The sequence below is a fragment of the Lipophrys pholis genome (genome assembly GCF_963383615.2).
Source record: "Lipophrys pholis genome assembly, chromosome: 9".
Classification (NCBI taxonomy): Eukaryota; Metazoa; Chordata; class Actinopteri; order Blenniiformes; family Blenniidae; genus Lipophrys; species Lipophrys pholis.
The window spans coordinates 31,673,992-31,695,539 of NC_137639.1; the positions used below are offsets into that span (position 1 = coordinate 31,673,992).

At 45.3% G+C, this 21,548-nt stretch overlaps 2 protein-coding genes across 3 annotated transcripts in view; one reads left to right on the top strand and one right to left on the bottom strand.

The window, feature by feature from the left end:
* Positions 1-94: 94 nt before the first annotated feature.
* Positions 95-15,231, top strand: capn7 (calpain 7; the record flags this gene model as incomplete). The annotated part of the gene is made up of 21 exons (XM_080471040.1): positions 95-403; positions 1,329-1,437; positions 2,776-2,933; positions 3,046-3,113; positions 4,268-4,513; positions 5,164-5,250; positions 5,335-5,461; positions 6,180-6,265; positions 7,659-7,752; positions 8,469-8,615; positions 10,820-10,926; positions 10,995-11,115; positions 11,354-11,498; positions 11,979-12,078; positions 12,220-12,355; positions 12,441-12,516; positions 13,268-13,413; positions 14,070-14,132; positions 14,560-14,690; positions 14,849-14,941; positions 15,087-15,231. The coding sequence occupies exons 1-21, from the start codon at positions 302-304 to the stop codon at positions 15,229-15,231; spliced, it is 2,487 nt and encodes an 828-aa protein (XP_080327166.1). The 5' UTR covers positions 95-301.
* A 4,281-nt stretch (positions 15,232-19,512) lies between these two features.
* The window catches only part of sh3bp5b (SH3-domain binding protein 5b (BTK-associated)), a 30,800-nt gene continuing 28,764 nt past the window's right edge, over positions 19,513-21,548 (bottom strand). The window contains exons 9-10 of one of the 2 annotated variants that reach the window (XM_080471043.1): positions 21,246-21,282; positions 20,272-20,415 (exon numbers count right to left, since the gene is read on the bottom strand). In XM_080471043.1, the coding sequence (XP_080327169.1) occupies positions 20,403-20,415; positions 21,246-21,282 (50 nt within the window). In that variant the 3' untranslated portion in view covers positions 20,272-20,402. Of the gene's footprint in view, positions 20,416-21,245; positions 21,283-21,548 lie in introns of both variants that reach the window. The other variant, XM_080471042.1, reaches the window with a different exon arrangement.

Here is a 21,548-nt window from a genome sequence, read left to right on the forward strand (position 1 = left end):
AGAAGAACAACGTTTCCCACTACACTTGAACGCCACACCACAGTGTCGTCACGGTTGCGTCATCACGCGTGAGTTGCGTCTCCCGGAAGTGGAGATGGTTGTTTTGGTGTTGTTGTCATCTCTCAGATGGTGAACAACTCTGAACCGGCCTTGTTCTGTGAGTGGACTCAGACGCCGGGCAGGAATATCGTGGCCTCGCTTCGTCCAGGTCCATGAAATGAGCGTAGCCGCCAGTAAAAAGCCGACATTGTGCTGATTTGGGCTGGTTCCGGGAGCTAACGCGGAGCTCGCCGAGCTGAAGATGGACTGCTCGGCTCTGGAGCTCGACGCCGTCAAATTCGCCAAAGCTGCTGTGACCTGCGACCAGATTGGGAAATATAACGAGGCCACCTTTTATTACAAGGTAGGTGTTCCCACGGTGCGGCTGGACTGAAGGGTCAACAGCCGGGTCCTTCCACATGTCAGCTCACGCGACACGACCAACACGGAGGAAACGTGTTTACTGACTTCAGTCGTGAGAAAAGTCTCTTCTTCTATTGGAAAAAAGTCAATAAAAATCAGTAAACGTCCCTGATTTAAATTCACAAGTATACACACGTTTTACTTTCGTTTGAAGCCTATTCACACGACTATGTCTCCCCTGGTTACATGAGTGTTTTCTGCTCTTTGAAAATTGGGAGAATTAATCTCCTGAAGTATGTTTGACTGTGATCAATAACAGTTTGGAGTGTAAATAAACATCAGTATTATTGGAAATGTCGCTCACACAGTCAAATATATCTAATTCATACCCCACCTTCTTGGGTAAAAATCGACAATCTAACATGACATTCAGCTTTTTAAAGTTTATAGTCAATGTTTTGCCTCTTATTGTCGATGGATTTTAATCTGACCATGTATTTGGTGCTGAGGTTGTGGATTGCAGCTTCATTGAACTGTGCAGGACGAGATACAAGAGGTGTGTCTGAAGATTAACTCAGTGTTACTTTTTTTTATTTTTATTAAATTGATATGAATCCAATTACAACGTAGAAATGTCATTTCTAAAGAGAAACTCCAACAATCTTACATAAAGTTTAAGAACCAGACTCAAAGTGTGGAGGCTTGATTGAATCGTAAAAACAAAAATGATGAAGCACAGGGACAGTGAACAACAAACATATCAATCCCACCACCTACTTTTCCTCCAGTGGGAGAATTCTGGCTGCTCCCTTCCAGGGTCAGGTAATATGAGTTATAGATGGAGGTCAATGTTTTGAGTGATGTTGGCCTGTACTAGTGTACCTGATGTAGTGGCTGGTGGGTTCTGTTTCTTTCCTGTGTGACAGGAGGCAGCCCAGGCGCTCATCTATGCCGGCATGGCCGGGTCCAAACTGGAGGGAATCCAGGACAAAGTGAATGAATACCTGGATCGAGTCCAGGCTCTCCACAACGCTGGTAGGTTCACCTGCCAATGGATCTGCTTTTCATCCTGTCACTGATGCTTTTCCACGTGAATTAAAAGGTCCTAATGGTTGAACCCACCGAGGCAGTGTGTTGCTTCAGTGGTTGGCACTGTTATTCCACATGAAGACGGATTCGGATCAGTTGTACTTTGTGTGGAGTTTGCATGTTGGCACCCCCCCATCGTGGATATAGCTCAGTGTCGGCGGGGATTAGGTAATAATTTGTTATGAACTCTTACAGTCTATTGATAATAAGAAAGAGTTCATGATGACTGCTGCGCCCCGAGGACATACTTTCTCACTTAGTGTCTGACTGCCACTCCTCAAGGTGTGTGTGTGTGTGTGTGTGTGTGTGTGTGTGTGTGTGTGTGTGTGTGTGTGTGTGTGTGTGTGTGTGTGTGTGTGTGTGTGTGTGTGTGTGTGTGTGTGTGTGTGTGTGTGTGTGTGTGTGTGTGTGTGTGTGTGTGTGTGTGTGTGTGTGTGTGTGTGTTGCAGGAGTGCCATTAAACTACCAGTGTTTGTTGCTCTTATGTTCCTGCTGTTTCCTCTGAAGGAAAAATAATCTAGATTAGAATCAACACTTCTCACCTGCATGTGAAACCGATTCTTAGCGTCACAATGAAGACTGAAGCTTCAATAAAAGACAACATCTTCAAACAGATAGGTATATAATGGAAAAGTAAATGTTCCTTGTGTCCTTTAATCTGACTGGAAAATGTTGAAATGAGTGAAACATTTTGTTTCTGTCAAAGGCCGAAACCCTTTTTTAAAATGGCCCGTCGGTGAATGTGCCGTCATCACCAGCGGGCTCAAACACAGTTACACTACAGTACGACCTAAATAGAATTTAAATAAATAAATAAATAAACAAACAAAACTAGGGTGGGCTCTTCAGTATTAATTCATTTGATTTGATTAATGGCTGGAAAAATAATTTGTCAACAAAAACGTTTAATCTCACAAGTTCCTGATATATTGATCATGCTGATGCACGGCGGCACCAAACATAGACGTATAAGAGTAGACACCTCGTCAACTGCGTCCATTCACGTCCATCAGGGTAGAGTTTCCTGACACAGAGACAGACATGTTGTTCTTTCGCTCTGCTTGACCGGTCCTCACGGTGTCACTGGAAAGTCATGAATTCCATGAAAATGACTGTTATTATCGTCTTTATTACATCTACAATGCTCACATTTCTTACTGGCCATTTGGACATTCTCGGTAGTGTCTCTTTCTCTGCTCCTGGATCCATTTCCAGGGATTTGCTTTAATGATTTTACATAGGATGCATGTAGTGACCGTCACTCCCTCTGACCTTTGACCCCAGTCCAGGCGCAGACAAGTGACCCGCTGAAGTCCCGGCAGCACGTGGATCTGGAGCGCGCCCACTTCCTGGTCACTCAGGCCTTCGAGGAAGACGAGAAGGGGAACGACGACGAAGCCATTGAGTTGTACACTCAGGCGGTGGAGCTGTGCATTAAAACTGTGGGCATCTCTCTCACTCGTCACTTCTTTATCTTCTTCTTCTTTTTCCTTCGTCTGCCTCTTCACTGTAGTTTTCACAGTGAATTAAACTCACTGTCGTTTCTTCCAACAGTCCAATGAGACGTCGGACCAGGCGCTGCAGACCAAGCTGAAGCAGCTGGCACGTCAAGCTTTGGACAGGTAAATGTTAAAAACGACTTCCTGTTTTGACACTAACTTCCTGCTGGGACACCAACTTCCTGTTGGGACACCAACTTTCTGTTGGGACACCAACTTCCTGTTGGGACACCAACTTCCTGCTGGGACACCAACTTCCTCCTGGGACACTTACTTCCTGCTGGGACACCAACTTCCTGTTGGGACACCAACTTTCTGCTGGGACACCAACTTCCTGTTGGGACACCAACTTTCTGCTGGGACACCAACTTCCTGTTGGGACACCAACTTCCTGCTGGGACACTAACTTCCTGCTGGGACACCAACTTCCTCCTGGGACACCAACTTCCTGCTGGGACACTAACTTCCTCCTGGGACACTAACTTCCTGCTGGGACACCAACTTCCTCCTGGGACACCAACTTCCTGCTGGGACACCAACTTCCTCCTGGGACACCAACTTCCTGCTGGGACACTAACTTCCTGCTGGGACACTAACTTCCTCCTGGGACACTAACTTCCTGCTGGGACACCAACTTCCTCCTGGGACACCAACTTCCTGCTGGGACACTAACTTCCTCCTGGGACACTAACTTCCTCCTGGGACACTAACTTCCTGTTGGGACACCACTTCCTGTTGGGACACCAACTTCCTGCTGGGACACTAACTTCCTGTTGGGAAGCAAATCCGTCCATCAGAAGAGCCTGTCTGCTGCAGTCCCTGGATTTGTTGTGGTGTTTCATTTACAGCTTGAGTCTTCATCTAATTTTACTCAACTTGGTTTATAGATTTAATTTTTATTGCAATAAAATTTTTGCCGCTCTTTGATTTGCAGTGAATTTCCAAGGCCTCTAGTAGCAGATAGAAGATAGTGTGGATCATTGTGTGAATAATAAATTATAGAAACAAACAAACTTTTATCCTCGGAGTAAAAAGCAAAAATTAACAGTGAAAAAGTTTTACAGAAACCAACAGGTAATCAGAATGCATACTAATGTTGATCAAATAGACTCTACTTTCTTTATATATATATTAATGTTTCAAACAAAAAAAATTTAAGCACTTTTACATTCATTTTAAATCCTGAATCGTTTTAGTTTTTAGTTTTTAGTTTTTTATTCCTTGTTTGTTTTTCACCTGTTCAGTCATTCTTTCCCACGTCTCTCTTTGCTTCTCAGGGCTGAAGGTCTGAAAGACACCAAATCCCCGTGCGGGCCCTCTCAGGACCGAGCCCGGCCTCCTGGAGCCCGGCCCGGCAGCGGTGCTGGTGCTGGTGCTGGTTCTGGGGGACCCGTCCGCCAGTTCTTCCCGCTCGGGCCGGACTTCAGCCTGAATGAGCGAGCGCAGGCGCAGCCTGTCCGGGCCGTGCAGTCCAGCGAGCCTCAGGGGCAGCGATACACGTCTGAGGAGATCGAGGTGCTCAGGTGAGGAAGACCTCGTACAGCCCAGCTCCTTCTGCTCCCTTTACTCCACAACAACTGCAGACTCGTCCTTTTTTTACATTTTTGTTACAGAAAATGTCCCCGTTTCCACGGTAACATTCTGAAAACGAAACACTGAAAATGATGTCGTTTCACTTTGGGCCACTAGTCGGTGCTGTTGGCTGGACATTCTAGTGGACAGATCACCAAGTGGGATTGTTATAATGGTGACTGTCAAAATAAAAGTACCAAGGAGAATCTTGACTTGGAGTCATGACAACATGGATGAAACTTTGTCCTGATTGGCTCTACTGAGCATGGGCCAGGGCCATGGGCCAGTGCCATGGGCCAGGGCCATGAGCGTTTCCAGAAAGTCTACAAGGCCACAGTTTTCCAAAAGTTCCACCTTACGAGCCATTTTCAGAAAGTTGCATTTTCAGTGACGCTCAGCATTATTGTCTTGGACAATAATGCTGAGCGGGTGTTATGACAGTTTTGCGTTTTCTCAGATTTTCTTCACAACAGAGGAGGAAGGTTCTTTCAGGGCCAAACCATTAATGCAGAAAAATAATACTTTTTTTTTTTCTTTCACTAAAACCTTAAATCATGATGTTAAAGTTGCTTTATTCTCTCAACTTGTCTTTAATTGTCAGGAATACGTCTACGATCAACGGAATAGCCTTCGTGCCTTTCATGAGCGTGGACCTGAAGGAAAGATTTGCCTTTCCTGTTCCTTTCTCGTGAGTTCACTTTGGTGTCTGAACGCCATAAGATACTTGGAATAATCTCTGCGACAGACTTGTTGTTTCCTTTCTTCTCACCAGAGACAAAATGGGCAAACTGGCGCTCTCTCCCAAACAGAAAGCCATCTTCTCCCGCTGGATTCGGCCAGACGACATCTGCAATAATCCCACGATGATCCTGTCTGTGTCCAGCTTCAGCATCAAGCAGGTCAGCGAAGCAGGAGCAGCATTTTACTTACGTTAACAAGATCCCACAACATCCATTCATTGGGATTTTATCTATTAATATCATCTTTATTTTTTATCTATTCATTCAATTCCATTTCGTGGAAATACTGAAGATTTCCAAACCAAAAAATAACGAGTCATATTTTGTAAAGAGCACTGCCATTACATTTGGCAAGTCCTCAGAATAGAATAGAATAATTCTATACATATTGGGGGAAATTATTTGCAGCGTTACTCCAAACAGAATAGAAAACACAGATTAGTATAATAAAAGTTAAAATGTCAATACAAGGGATAAACATTAAATAATATTAAAACTAGATATATTCATGACAAATTGGTGACGAGTATAAACATAGAAGAATGATTCACACCTAAAATGAAATACAATACTCTTGTCTTGTTGTTTCTCTGCTTTTGCTTTAAAGAAGAGTTATCAGATATTTGTTACTCATAATGTTGAGTATTTCAAAATGTGTTTTTAAGAAGCGACACTCAGACTGAACGAGGCTGTGCATGTGTGTAGTTTTTCACTTTGTCCACTAGATGGCACCATGACACTAAAACAAAGAGAGCGTCTGAAGAATTTACCCAAGATGTCAGGAGTAGTTTGATCAGTTCGTGTTACTGGAGACTTCTGCTCTTCTTGCAGCCACTGGAACTTGATTTTGTCCCTCATGCTTTGTCCCGTTGTCCAGACGGTGGTGTCCGACTGTTCGTTTGTGGCATCGCTCGCCATCAGTGCAGCTTATGAGAGGCGCTACAACAAGAAACTCATCACCAGGTACTGCCTGGATTCTGCAGAACATCAGACACATGTTTTCACATCAGCCCTTCACATCTTCTAAGATTTTAAATGAGGCAAACATGAGTGGAAACCACATAAAGAATCATGTATAGTAGTTCACCTTCAGCTGAAACCACAAGTTTACATAAACTGTATAAAAAGACACATAAACCTTTTTTTTTCACCGTCTAAAATTAAATCAGACAGGATTGACAAAATGATTTCTATTTGCTAAATGCAAAAGTAATGAGAGATCATAGTTTATTACAGTCAAACGTTTTACACACACAAAAATCACATTGTTCTTAAACAAGGTGGGAAAGTCCAGATGATGATTTCATGGCTTTGGAAGCTTCTGATTGGTTGACGGACCATCTGAGTTCATTGGAGGCACACCTAGGGTTGGATCGCACGCCTCAAACACGCTGCTTCCTCATGTGACATCATGGGAAAATCTGAACGAATCATCCAAGAGAAATGTGGCGTACCACAAGTCTGGTTCACACTTTGGGTACAACTAATTATAAACAAGTATAAACACCAGGAGGAGACGGGTTCTGAGTCACACCAAATGTTCTGGTCCAGAACGGGAAAATCAACCACAGAACAAGAGCTCATCCAGAGGGAACCTATCGCTGTACCGACCTGGGCTGAAAGAGTCCCCAGGGAGGAAGAAGCATGACTGCAACAGAAACATTGAACAGCCAGATTACTGCTTACAGACACATTGAACAGCCAGATTACTGTTTACAGACACATTGAACTGCCAGATTACTGCTTACAGACACATTGAACAGCCAGCAGACACATTGAACAGCCAGATTACTGCTTACAGACACATTGAACAGCCAGATTACTGCTTGCAGACACATTGAACAGCCAGATTACTGTTTACAGACACATTGAACTGCCAGATTACTGCTTGCAGACACATTGAACAGCCAGCAGACACATTGAACAGCCAGATTACTGCTTACAGACACATTGAACAGCCAGATTACTGCTTGCAGACACATTGAACAGCCAGATTACTGTTTACAGACACATTGAACAGCCAGATTACTGCTTACAGACACATTGAACAGCCAGCAGACACATTGAACAGCCAGATTACTGCTTACAGACACATTGAACAGCCAGATTACTGCTTGCAGACACATTGAACAGCCAGATTACTGCTTGCAGACACATTGCCTGTTGGTCTGATGAATCTAACCTAAACTGTAGTGTTTGGCCTTAACCAGCGCTTGGCGCTCTCGCCTCAGCAGGTTCTGTGACGTCGTTTGTTAAAACCAGTGAAAAGCTGAGCGGATGTTGAAGAATTTAAAAAAAGATTCAATCTGTGAGGTCCGACCTGAAACCTGCCGTGTGTTTTTCTGCTGTGCTGCAGTATAATCTACCCGCAGAACAGACGGGGGGAGCCGGAGTACAACCCCTGTGGGAAGTACATGGTCAAGCTCCACATCAACGGCGTCCCCAGGAAGGTGAAGAGAAAAATGACTGTTGGTCTGCACTGCTGGAGCCACCTCCAGGGCGGCGCCACCACCGGGGCGGCGCCACCACCGGGGCGGCGCCACCACCGGGGCGGCGCCACCACCGGGGCGGCGCCACGGGACAGTTAACGTCACGTCCGACTGTATCGGGGCTCTTATGAAGACACGTTATGAACACAGACGATCCAGGAGCAGCGCCGCCTTTCTACTGCTAATATATAAAACCAGGATGTTTCAGCAGAGACGTTGGTTTAGAATAAAATCATAAGAATTCATGATGTTCTACCTTAACATCCCATAATATACATACTTACTATATAAACTGAAGTGGGCAGTCATTAATATCTCCTTTGTTATTTATTAAAAAAACAAGAAGTATAAGCTTTTGCTTTGCGACTGCAGAGAGTGTTTATAGAATAGAACAGAATAGAATAGAATAGAACAGAATAGAATAGAATAGAATAGAATAGAATAGAATAGAACAGAATAGAATAGAATAGAACAGAATAGAATAGAATAGAACAGAATAGAATAGAATAGAATAGAACAGAACAGAATAGAACAGCCTCATTATACATGCACGGTGAGATCTGAGCGCAGCTCCTCTCACAGTGCAAATGAATAAATTGTAATAAACACAATAGTGCGATAAAGCAGCACAGCCGAGTCCAGATTCATCCGACTGTCGTTCCTTGGACCTTGTGCAGGTGATCATAGACGACTACCTGCCCGTGGACCGTAACGGGGAGCTGCTCTGCTCGTACTCCAGCAACAGGAACGAGCTGTGGGTGTCGCTGATAGAGAAGGCCTACATGAAGGTGATGGGCGGATACGACTTCCCGGGATCCAACTCGGTGAGTGAGGCCGTTGGACCGGTTCTTTATCCGACACCGGATCGTATGACGTCACAGCTTCAGGTGTTGACAGACAGACAGACAGACAGACAGACAGACAGACAGACAGACAGACAGACAGACAGACAGACAGACAGACAGACAGACAGACAGACAGACAGACAGACAGACAGACAGACAGACAGACAGACAGACAGACAGACAGACAGACAGACAGACAGACAGACAGACAGACTCACATTCTTGTTTTGTCGGTACCAAAGTAAATTCTTTAGTTTTAATAAAACAGGCAAAATTTCACTAAACCCAAGAGATGATCCCAAAATAAGCAGCAGAATTTTCTTTTTAGTTCAAATTCAAAATCAACAAATAGATTTAAAAACTCCTGCTGCGTTGAAAGAATCAATGAAACCTGCAACCGAGTCCTTAGAACAGAGAAGATTGATGTTTGAGGAGCTGATCCACAGAGAGTCTTTAGTCTGAGCTGCAGCTCGTCCTCCGTCCTCTGGAACAATCCTGGACACTGGTTCCACGTCCTCTGAGGTTCCACCGACGTTCTCCGTCTCTCTTCTCATCTCCTGGTCCTTCCTCCCTGTTCACCCTCCTCCCTCCTCCCTCCTCCTCTCTCCTCCTCCCTCCTCCTCTCTCCTCCTCTCTCCTCCTCTCTCCTCCTCTCCCCTCCTCCCTCCTCTCTCCTCCTACCTCCTCCTCTCTCCTCTCTCCTCACCTCTCCTCCTCTCTCCTCTCTCTCCTCCTCTCTCCTCCTCTCTCCTCCTCTCTCCTCCTCTCTCCTCCTCTCTCCTCTCTCTCCTCCTCTCTCCTTCTCTCTCCTCTCTCTCCTCCTCTCTCCTCTCTCTCCTCCTCTCTCCTCCTCCCTCCTCTCTCTCCTCCTCTCTCCTCCTCCCTCCTCTCTCCTCTCTCTCCTCCTCTCTCCTCCTCCCTCCTCTCTCCTCTCCCCTCCTCCCTCCTCTCTCTCCTCTCCCCTCCTCCCTCCTCCTCTCTCCTCCTCCCTCCTCCTCTCTCCTCACCTCTCCTCCTCTCTCTCCTCTCTCCCCTCCTCCCTCCTCTCTCTCCTCCTCTCTCCTCTCTCTCCTCCTCTCTCCTCCTCTCCCCTCCTCCCTCCTCCTCTCTCTCTCCTCCTCTCTCCTCCTCCCTCCTCCTCTCTCCTCACCTCTCCTCCTCTCTCCTCTCTCTCCTCCTCTTTCCTCCTCCCTCCTCCCCTCTCTCTCCTCTCCCCTCCTCCCTCCTCCTCTCTCCTCCTCCCTCCTCCTCTCTCCTCACCTCTCCTCCTCTCTCTCTCCTCCTCCCTCCTCCTCTCTCCTCACCTCTCCTCCTCTCTCCTCCTCTCTCCTCTCTCTCCTCCTCTTTCCTCCTCCCTCCTCCTCCCTCCTCCTCTCTCCTCCTCTCTCCCCTCCTCCCTCCTCTCTCTCCTCCTCTCTCCTCTCTCTCCTCCTCTCTCCTCCTCTCCCCTCCTCCCTCCTCCTCTCTCTCTCCTCCTCTCTCCTCCTCCCTCCTCCTCTCTCCTCAACTCTCCTCCTCTCTCCTCCTCTCTCCTCTCTCTCCTCCTCTTTCCTCCTCCCTCCTCCTCTCTCTCTCCTCTCTCTCTCCTCTCTCTCTCCTCCCTCCTCCTCTCTCCTCCTCTCTCCTCCTCTCCCCTCCTCCCTCCTCCTCTCTCTCTCCTCCTCTCTCCTCCTCCCTCCTCCTCTCTCCTCACCTCTCCTCCTCTCTCCTCCTCTCTCCTCTCTCTCCTCCTCTCTCCTCCTCTTTCCTCCTCCCTCCTCCTCTCTCTCTCCTCTCTCTCTCCTCTCCCCCCCTCCCTCCTTCTCTCTCCTCCTCCCTCCTCCTCTCTCCTCACCTCTCCTCCTCTCTCCTCCTTCCTCCTCTCCCCTCCTCCCTCCTCCTCTCTCTCTCCTCTCTCTCTCCTCCTCTCTCTCTCCTCCTCCCTCCTCCTCTCTCCTCTCTCCTCCCCTCCCCTCCTCTCTCCTGCTCTCTCCTCCGTCACCCTGCCGGGTTCAAACTGCACAAGTGATTCATGAAAACACCAAGACTGATTTTTCCCTTTCTCCTCTTCTTCTTCTTCTTCTTCTTCTTCTTCTTCTTCTTCTGTTTCTTATTAATATTATTATGATTACTTTTAAAAAGGCCAACCTGAGGTTTGTAAAGTTACGAAGTGGTAAAATGTGACTTGTGTTCTGCTCCTCCAGAACATCGATCTTCACGCGCTCACTGGCTGGGTCCCTGAACGCATCGCGATGCACTCTGACAATCAGTCCTTCAGCAAGGACGACACCTTCCGCATGCTCTTCCAAAGGTGAGCCCACCTCCCCCACACAGACGCTCCTTCCCACATCCAGAACTTTAACATCTTCCCCCGTCCAGGTTCCACCGGGGCGACGTCCTCATCACCACGGCAACGGGCGTGATGACGGAGGAGGAAGGGGAGAGGTGGGGCCTGGTGCCGACACACGCCTACGCCGTCCTGGACATCAGGGATCACAAGGTTAGCGTAGCATTAGCATAGCATTAGCAGAGTGAGCTTTTGGCGTCGCGTCAGGTCCTGTCCTGTCTTCTTTAAGACTGTGTGTGTGTGTGTGTGTGTGTGTGTGTGTGTGTGTGTGTGTGTGTGTGTGTGTGTGTGTGTGTGTGTGTGTGTGTGTGTGTGTGTGTGTGTGTGTGTGTGTGTGTGTGTGTGTGTGTGTGTGTGTGTGTGTGTGTGTGTGTGTGTGTGTGTGTGGCAGGGAATGCGTTTCCTGCAGCTGAAGAATCCCTGGAGTCATCTGAGGTGGAAGGGACGATACAGCGAGAGAGACGAGAAGAACTGGACACCCGAGCTCCTCAAGTACCTCAACTTTGACCCCAAGACGGCACAGAAGTTTGATAACGGTAATCCCACTTCATGTTCAAAATATTCTGAGAGAAAAGGGCTCGAGACGTTGATAAAATGACTCATTCTTGCAGCTTTTTCCCTCTTTTTTATTTTTCCAAGATAAGTTCACCGAGCATCAGTCTCTCTTCTTTCTCTATGTTTGATTCACGACCTGGGACTCGTGGTTATGAGAAGTGAGCGTGTGAAATACTTTCAGCTGAGGCAGGATTGGGATTTAAAGTTCTACAATATCCTGCTTTAATCACAACAAATACAACCTGAACAACAAACATGAGCCAGATAAGATCGAACTGAGCTGCAGGAGTTTGAATCTAGAAACACGAATGACGGGAAAGAAAAGAGAAGCCCGAGGTCCCGACGCAGCAGCGCCACTGTGAAATCTGCTTCCTCAAAGGAAACAGTTTGACTTCTGTTTGTTCGGATCATGTTCAGTGTGGGAGTGTTTGAGAATAAAGGACCCCCCCCCCCCCCCCCAGGTGTTTTCTGGATCTGTTGGGAGGATCTTTGTCAGTACTACGATGTCATTTATCTGAGCTGGAACCCTGCCCTCTTCAAAGACTCCTCCTGTATCCACAGGTGAGTTCTACCGTTCTACTTCTTCCTGGGATCAGAACCAAGCCTCCATCTTTGATTTGAGAAACGTGACTTGCTTTACGGTTGTTTGGGTCTTTGGACGAACTCGGTCTCTCGTGTGTGTTGTGCTTTTCTCGTCTGCAGTAGCTGGGATGGGAAGCAAGGCCCGGTGAAGGATGTTTACAGCCTCGCCAACAACCCGCAGTACAAGCTGGAGGTGCAGTGTCCAACAGGGGGCGCTGCCGTGTGGGTGTTACTCACCAGACACATCACAGACAAGGTGGAGTCACACAGTCGGAGCTGCACTGGGATGAAACCTGACCTGGATTTCATCCATGGCTTTTGTTTTGTTTTTTTAAATTCAGGATGACTTTGCTCAGAACAGAGAGTTCATCACTCTGGTAGTTTACAAAACGGAAGGAAAGAAGGTTTATTATCCAGGTAAGGTCGATCACAAGTCCTCGCACTTTCACGATCACTCATTTCCAGATGCAACATCTGGTTTATAAAAGTCTTCTTCACATATTGAAATTATAGAAACGCTTTAGCTCCTTTTTATTGTATTAATTTATTTTAGTACAGAGAGTCGTACGTTTATATTTAGGAGCATCACTCACTCATTTTGCACAAACTTTTCTTATTTTTACACGAGAAAAAAAACCAGTTAAAAGGTCCGTTTAAGATTGTCCAGCAGTGTCACCGGGGCGATCGCGGTTCTGTCCGTCCATCTTAGACCACAACCTTTGCCTGGGAAGTGGCGTACGCATCTTTCAGGACCGTTTTGTGCCTCAGCAATCCCCGGAACATTTCATGTGCAGTTACCTCGTCTGGCCACAGATGTCGCTATTGCACCCAGAGGAGGAATTTTCACTTTTAAACACGAAAGATATTTAAAATCTGTTGATCAATAACTGAATGAATACAAACACACTGCAGGGGGGGGAAACACGTTATTTTAACACATTTATCACCATTTTAAGTGAGATTTATTTATTTATTTATTTATTTATTTAAGAGTGACATGAAGTGTATTTTCTGATTTAAGAAAAATTTAAAAAAACTCTGAGTTCTGTCTGCAGCTCCACAAAGAGTTTCAGAAATCACAGCAAGGAAGTAAAAGTTACCTCACTGTCAAGGAAAAGCTCAGCAGTACTAATAAATCCCCGGTCCCCCCCCCCCCCTCCCCCCACAGCCGACCCCCCTCCTTATATCGACGGCATCCGGATCAACAGTCCGCACTATCTGACCAAGATGAGGCTGACCAGCGCCGGAACGCACACCTTCACCCTGGTGGTGTCGCAGTACGAGAAACAAAACACCATCAACTACACACTGCGGGTGAGACGTCTTCACTCACACACGTTACTCAAAGTACAGCGCAGTACTGTGGAAGCTGAAGCTGTATATCGGTTTTGGTTTGTATGATTGAGATCAAATACGTTAAATAATGTTTGTTTTTAGTCTTCAAATAGTGACAAAAAGTAAAAAAAAAAAAGGTTTTGAAATAAGCTGCAATGACATCTTTACGTTCCAAATTTTATATTTCCAAGTTTTTCAATAGATCTTCTCTATCAGGGCGTCCAACTCGTTTAGTTTCAGCGACGACGTTTCGTCCTGAGCGGGTCAGACTGGGGAAATAATAAACTTTATTTAAACGCTGTGGGGATCAAAATTAAACACTTTGAACAGCAATCAACCATTTTTGATGAGGCTAATGCTAATTAGCTATCTTTCATTGCAGCGTCTCAGAGTGTTTGTGTCGCTGCGCTTCAGACGTTTGTTAGAAAATCTGTGTTTTCTCTGAAATAGAAAAATGTTGACGTTTAGATTTCCACTTGTTCCACGGCCGTTCTCCCAGGGTCTGTTCACGCCTCGCATTTTAATCAAAACTTTAAACATTCATGCTTTCCCTTCACTCAGAAACGTTTTCAGGAGACTTGAGTCTGAACAAGTGAAGCTTTCTGAAACTTGTTTTTTTTGTTTTTTTTTTCTAGGTCTACTCTGGATGCAAGTTCTCCTTCTCTAAGATCCTGAATCCCTTCACTCAGACCAAACGGGTAAAACCATGAACGTTTGATCGTTTCGGTGCTCGTCAAAGTTTCTCCTTTTAGAGAATTCAGAGGCAGAATTTGCCGCTTCTCTTCGACTGGATTTAGAAAAAAAGAATTTAATGACTGATGACACCACCTTGTGGTGAAATGTGGTATTACAAGCTCGACTCAGCTTGGAGCTGGTTAGTTTGATAACTTCTCCTTGTGCTCTAATTTTTTTTATTTATAACAAAAAATACATAAAGTGACAGAATTTCCCACAAATCTCCCCCTTTTTGTTGATTTAAATTTTTTTTAAAATCCAATATGGTTTCTTCTAATTACCTCGGTGAGTCACGGATATTCAGACACAATACCAAAGAGGCGTAGTTGATTTTCCTGCTACTGGATGAGAAACTGCTGGTTCAGTTTGTGATGCTGCCTGTGTGTTCAGATCAACGGCCAGTGGAAGGGCGCCACCGCTGGTGGCTGTGGGAACTACAAGGACTCGTACAAACACAACCCCATCTATCAGATGAACCTGGAGCGGTCCGGACCGCTGCTCATCGAGCTGCGAGGATCCAGGTCACACTGTTTTTAAAAAAACGTTTTATTGACGTTGAAATCTTGAATCTCAAAGACGAAGAGACGATTCAGCCGATGAAGATATCACAAGATATTTATGTTTTTATTTTCTCTGTGTGTGTGTGTGTGTGTGTGTGTGTGTGTGTGTGTGTGTGTAGGCAGTACAGCGTGGGCTTCGAGGTGGTCACGGTGTCCACGGTGGGAGATCCCGGCCCGGCCGCCGCCCAGAAGAGGAGCAGTGGAGATTACAGGTGACAAGACGCCAACAGGCGTTTCCGACTCGATGCTTTTCTCACGACAAGACTGAACTTTAATAGTCGTTTTCCGTCTGACGTCATAACGGTTGAATCCAAAAGACTCCGTTGGCATGAGAATCCTCCCGTCTGGTTTTTCCAGATGCGGCTTCTGCTACATGGAGGCCGAACACGTTCCAGCCGGCGTCTACAACATCATCCCCACCACCTTCCTGCCCAAACAGGAAGGACCCTTCTTCCTCGACTTCTTCAGCACCACCACCCTCAAACTGTCGCAGCTCCAGTGAGGGAGGGAGGGAGGGAGGGAGGGAGGGAGGGAGAGCTCAAACCTCTGGAACCTCAGCTCATGTCAATCACACCAAATGTCTGTTCATTAGAACCAAATCCACTTTGAACGGATCTTAAATGGGTTCCGTCAGTCTGCCATGATGATCTATGGAGGTCTGAACTCCACCTGCTGCCGGCAGGCGTGGACGGACCAACCTGACCTTAAAACCAGCGCCAAGGCGTCTGTTTATTTTAATATTTCACCGTTTTCTCACCATTCAGATCAGAGACAAACAAAACAAAACAAAAATCAAAAGATAAAATGAAAGTTCTTCCCATGGAAACCCAGTACTGCTCCTCAGATCCTGAAGCTGCAGCTTCTTCCTCCGAACACCAAGACTTCTCTAACAATGAGCTTCGAAAAACATTTAAATACTGAGACTTTTTCACGCTTCAGCTCGGATTGTTCAGTTCCATAAAAACTTTTAAGACGGAATTCATTGCATTTCTTAAAAAGTTAAATTGATTAAATTTTTTTCATCTGTAAAAGGTGGACTCTGTTAGATTTTGGTTTGTTTTACAATCTTTATTTAATTTGTCCTGATATTGAAGCACGATGCTGGAGAACTGGTTTATTGAATCCAGTGAAGATTGAAATAGTTTTCCAGGTCATGAAAAGCTCAGAGCTGATTGGTCCCTCCAGAATGACCTCGCTCATTCTGGAGGGACCAATCAGTCTGTTTATATTAAATATAGATCACAGATCCTCATTACTGCAAAACTCCACCAATGAGGAGACGACATTCGATCGTTTAAGCCACAAAAATACACGCAACGTTTACAGTCGCAGAAAATCCTAAATACTGAAAGTTGATCAGAGTTCATGGAAAAAAAGCTGCAAAGGGACAGTTTGAGGTCGTTTAGTTTCTTCTCAGGAGTCCAGCGCAGCAGGGAGTCCAGCGCAGCAGGGAGTCCAGCGCAGCAGGGAGTCCAGCGCAGCAGGGAGTCCAGCGCAGCAGGGAGTCCAGCGCAGCAGCAGCTGAATGTGTGTGTGTGCGTGCGTGTAAATGCTTCTCAGTTTTAATGCCAAGTATTCATATTGTCTTTATTTTCTTTCTCGTTCTGCACTTTCTCCACGCAAACAAATGAAATTGTGATTCACGGACATTTTGCAGAAGCACCTGAACGCACCACCAGAGCGGCAGGTTCAAACCCAGTGAGCACGTCACTCACACCTGTCTGTCAACGAGTCAGTCACACCTGTCTGTCAACGAGTCAGTCACACCCGTCTGCCAACGAGTCAGTCACACCCGTCTGTAAACGAGTCAGTCACATCTGTCTGTCAACGAGTCAGTCACACCTGTCTGTCAAACGAGTCACTCACACCTGTCTGTCAACGAGTCAGTCACACCTGTCTGTCAACGAGTCAGTCACACCCGTCTGCCAACGAGTCAGTCACACCCGTCTGCCAACGAGTCAGTCACACCTGTCTGTCAAACGAGTCAGTCACACCTGTCTGTCAACGAGTCAGTCACACCCGTCTGCCAACGAGTCAGTCACACCTGTCTGCCAACGAGTCAGTCACACCCGTCTGCCAACGAGTCAGTCACACCCGTCTGCCAACGAGTCAGTCACACCTGTCTGTCAAACGAGTCAGTCACACCTGTCTGTCAGCGAGTCAGTCACACCTGGATCCACCAACATTCAAATATCTGGAATAATTCCAGAAGCCAAACTGAAGCTCGTTAATCAGAAAGAAGAAGAAAATCTATCGAATTTTCTTTTTAATTAAAATTTTTCTTGTTGATTAAAAATAAATAATAGTTTTATTTGAAACAGTTTTGTTGTTCTCTCATGACGATGAGCCCAAAAATTTCAAACGAAAGAATATAAATTTATCTTTATAATTTAGGAAATCGTGTCAAAATATCAGAAAATGTTTTTTTGCTTTTGCTGCATCAAAATGTCAATTTATTTTATGAATTCAGAAAAATCTGATTCAATTTAAATATATATATATATATATATTTACTGTATATAATAAAAACAAATTTACACATACTTAAAGAATGTTTATTTTTTTGCAAAAATAAGGAAAACTTAAAAATCTCGTGATTTATTGATTTAGATAATCCAAAATTATTTTTTTTTGTAATAAACAATCATTTTTTTATGTGATTCAGTTTTTCTTGTTAATTCAAATCATGGGATTATATTTGTTTTTACTGCAGCGCAACACGAGACTAAACCCTCCATCGTCTGGTCGTTTTAAAGCGTCTCCATGGCGACCAGGTGTTGGTGAATCACCGTCCTTCGTGTTTTATTCACAAACTTCTCATTTACACAAGAAAACAAATACACAAAACACACAAGCAGGTTTGTTTTGGGTATTTGAGGCTCCGGTTCTATGAAACTTTTAGATTTCTGAAGGTACTTCTGGTTTTCTCACAATAATCCTCAAACTTTTAACGATTTGCGATTTGAAAGTTGTATAAATCAATAAGTCTGGACGCTGGGAGTAAATAATCTGTGACTGGGTAAAATGATCTCCTCCACCGAGCACTTCTGTTCATAAGTTATTGTTCTCATGTAATCAGGTTACTCATGTAAAGAAAGCAGGACAATCTTGCAGCCATGAATGAATGAATGAATGAAAATGTGACCGTTTGCACGAGTTGCACCAAATGTTACTTCGACTGTTGTTTCACAGGTTGAATACAGGAAGTTAAACCTCCGTCTGTCTGAGATCTGATCTTTTCATTTCTGCTTTTACAATAATTCAAGTTTTTATTCATTTTATCAGAAAATACGCTTCACGTCAGTTTTCTATAGATAAATAAATGAATAAATCAATCTCACTGAAATTGTTGATAAATGTGGAACAATAAGACGAGTCTCCCCCTGCTGGAGCGTGTTTGTATTGGTTCAGTTATTTATCAGATCAGAACAGATTTTAAATATCGTTCATGTTTAAAATTTAACTTTCCTTCTCTGTGCGCAACAGCGACATCAGTGGCCAGAAGAGGTAACTACACATAAAATGTTCTGGGCCTCATTATAAATGTTGCTAAGGGACAAAACGACCCTGAAGTATGAGTACGACACTTCCCAGGCAAAGCTTGTGATCTAAAGAAATACAGAACCTTCAGCACGATGTTCTAATGTCACACTTTCATCTTCAATTGATTAAGAGCTCGAAACCGCTGATAGATTATTATTTATATAGTGAGAACTGATTATTATTCATATAGTGAGAACTGATTATTATTCATATAGTGAGAACTGATTATTATTTATATAGTGAGAACTTATTGTCACAATTGATAATCAGTTCTCACGATATAGATAATAAGTGTGTAAGAATCAGTCAGCATATAAACGGCGCGGTGACCATCGATGGACGTCCTGCTGCTGCAGACCTCCTCCACCCTCCTCCTCCACCCTCCTCCTCCTCCAGACCGACTGAGGATAAAACACAAAGTCCACTGAGCCTTTTCATAATCCAAATAATTTTCATAAGTTTAATAAACGGATAAAACTGAACTTTATCGGTCTCTGCTGGTCTCCACCAAAATGTCTCCTTCCCTCTCCGGCACACGGCGGCGTCTTGAATTCGTCTTTAGTGGTCTTGAATTCGTCTTTCGTCGTGTTGAATTCATCTTTCATCATCTTGATTTCGTCTTTAGTCATCTTGAATATGTTTTGAATTCGTCTTTAGTCCTCTTGAATTCGTCTTTAGTCATCTTGAATTCGACTTGTCGCTTTGAATTCGTCTTTAGTCGTTTTGAATTTGACTTGTCGTCTTGAATTCGTCTTTAGTCGTCTTGAATTCGTCTTTCGTCATCTTGATTTTATTTTGAATTCGTCTTTAGTCATCTTGAATTTATTTTGAATTCGTCTTTAGTCATCTTGAATTCGTCTTTCATTGTGTTGAATTCGTCTTTCGTCGTCTTGAATTTGTCTTTAGTCATCTTGAATTTATTTTGAATTCGTCTTTAGTCATCTTGAATTCGTCTTTCGTCGTCTTGAATTCGTCTTTAGTCATCTTGAATTCGTCTTTAGTCGTCTTGAATTTGTCTTGTCTTCTTGAATTCGTCCTTAGTCCTCTTGAATGAGTGCTTCGTGATCTTGAACCTACGTTGACAGTTATACTGTTATGATCTAGTTTTAAACCTGGTTCTACTGTCGCACTTTGGGATGTTTACCAAACGTAAAGTACATTAAACTGTCTCATGATGATTGTTACACAAGCTCCCTCTAGTGGAATGTGGAGGAATCTCATCTGGAAAACGACACCATGTGGAGCTTTGAGTTCACTCTTTATTATTCAGCTGCAGTGTCACTGTTACTTTCATTAAAAGACGGTTTGTATATAAAATATTAACAGCACACAATCATCATGGTGAGAGGAATGAAAAAGCTTGAATGGATCTTCAGTACTTTAGACTTCATGTGGAAAATAAACCTTTTTTTTTTTTTTTTAAACGCTGCGACTCCAAACACGTCACACGCGCACACACACACACACACACGCGCACGCGCGCGCACGCGCACACACACACACACACACACACACACACACACACACACACACACACACACACACACACACACACACACACACACACACACACACACACACACACACACACACACACACACACACGCGCACGCACACGCGCACGCGCACGCGCGTCCGAGAACACACTTCTATCAAACGGCAGCAGAGATCAGACTCCAGCATCGTCTCCGACTGACAACATGCTGACTTTACACACTAAGTTGGATTAAACAGTCAAACAACCTTTTTCTGCTCGAAGCGGAAAAAACAGAAAACATGAACAATAATTGAGCCTTTTCTTTTTGACGTGAGCGTGCTCTTGAATTCTCGAGATCGAGTCCAGAAGGTGCAGAGTGGTTGGAGGGGGCGGAGTCACAATGTGAGACGAGGACGAGGGAGGGAGCACGTTCAGTCTGAGGCGGCGGCGGCGGCCACCCGGTGGCGCCTCACACTCCCTTGAGCAACACCACGGTGTGGCCGGGCTCCGCCCTCTGGCTCTTGGCGTTGTCGGCCCGCTGGCGCCGCAGGTTGAGGAAGCTGAAGCGAGACTCCAGACTGAAGCTCCGCTTGGCGCCGGAGGTCAGCAGGTTGCTGTTGGCGGGAGCGTTGTCCAGACGGACCTCTGCTCCTTCAGCTCGGTCTCCTGCAGCACAGGACACAGCAGAAGTTAGTCTGTAGCTGGAACCGAGACGTCTCGTCTCCTAGAGGCTCCAAACAGCCGAGACACTAAGAAAAGATGAGAAATGATCCAAAGACCTCCCAGTGCGACCGAAGTCTCTACAAAGTGCTTCATCCCTCTGAGTGTTTGTCTAAAGCAGCGGTCCCCAAACTACGGCCCGGCCCGGCCCGGCCCCCCTGAACAACACCAGAGACGCATTCTGATTTTTTTTTCTTATACAGCACGTGACAGAAATATAGGACCACCCATTTTTATGGGGTAAATGATTTTTTAGAGCAGCTAAATAAAAATCCATCTGTTTTTTGCAGTTATATTTGACACCTCCATGTTTTTGCTTTCTAACAAGGTGGGGTTTGAAACATATCTAAATTTTAGGGCCAAGAAACGTATGAATGCTGTAACGGAGGAGGTGTGTCCCGAGAAGAAAGAGGTCTTTAATGCCCTGAGTTTGTTGGCGAGTACAATCACCAGACGCATTGAAGAACTCGGGGGAATGTTTCTGCAGCAGAAGACGAAAGAATTGGACTTATTTCATGAGCACTGGATGAGAGCAGGGACACGGCGCAGCGGCTCGTTCTTATTGGTGGAATTAGTGCAAAGTCTGAGATGTGGGAGGAGCCGGCAGCCCTCAGAAGTCTCAATGGGACGATGACGGGGGAGGATATTTTCAGCACAGTGTCCCAAACCATGGAGGAGTTGGACCTGGACTGGTCAAAGCTGGCCAGCATGACGACTGACGGGGCTCCTAGTACGGTGGGCGTGTCTCGGGGTCTAATAGGACACATGACACGTACCTGTTAAGATTGTGCACAGCACAACTGGACTTTTTTTCTGTGAAGAACCCAGAAAGGGTTATTTGGTTATGAGTCGCTTTCTGTAAAACAGTACATCTTTACGTTTAGGCGCCCCTGTGATCGTTACAAACGGACCGGGCCCCCATCAGAGAAGGAAAAAGTTTGGGACCCCTGGTCTAAAGGCTCCTGCTGCCCCCATAAGAACAAGAAGTAAAGTCCGGCTAAAGTCCCCCCCCCCCCCCCTCCAGAATAACCCGAGGCACCACGACACACTGGGTTTTGGTTTCTGGAAGGTTTCCTGTT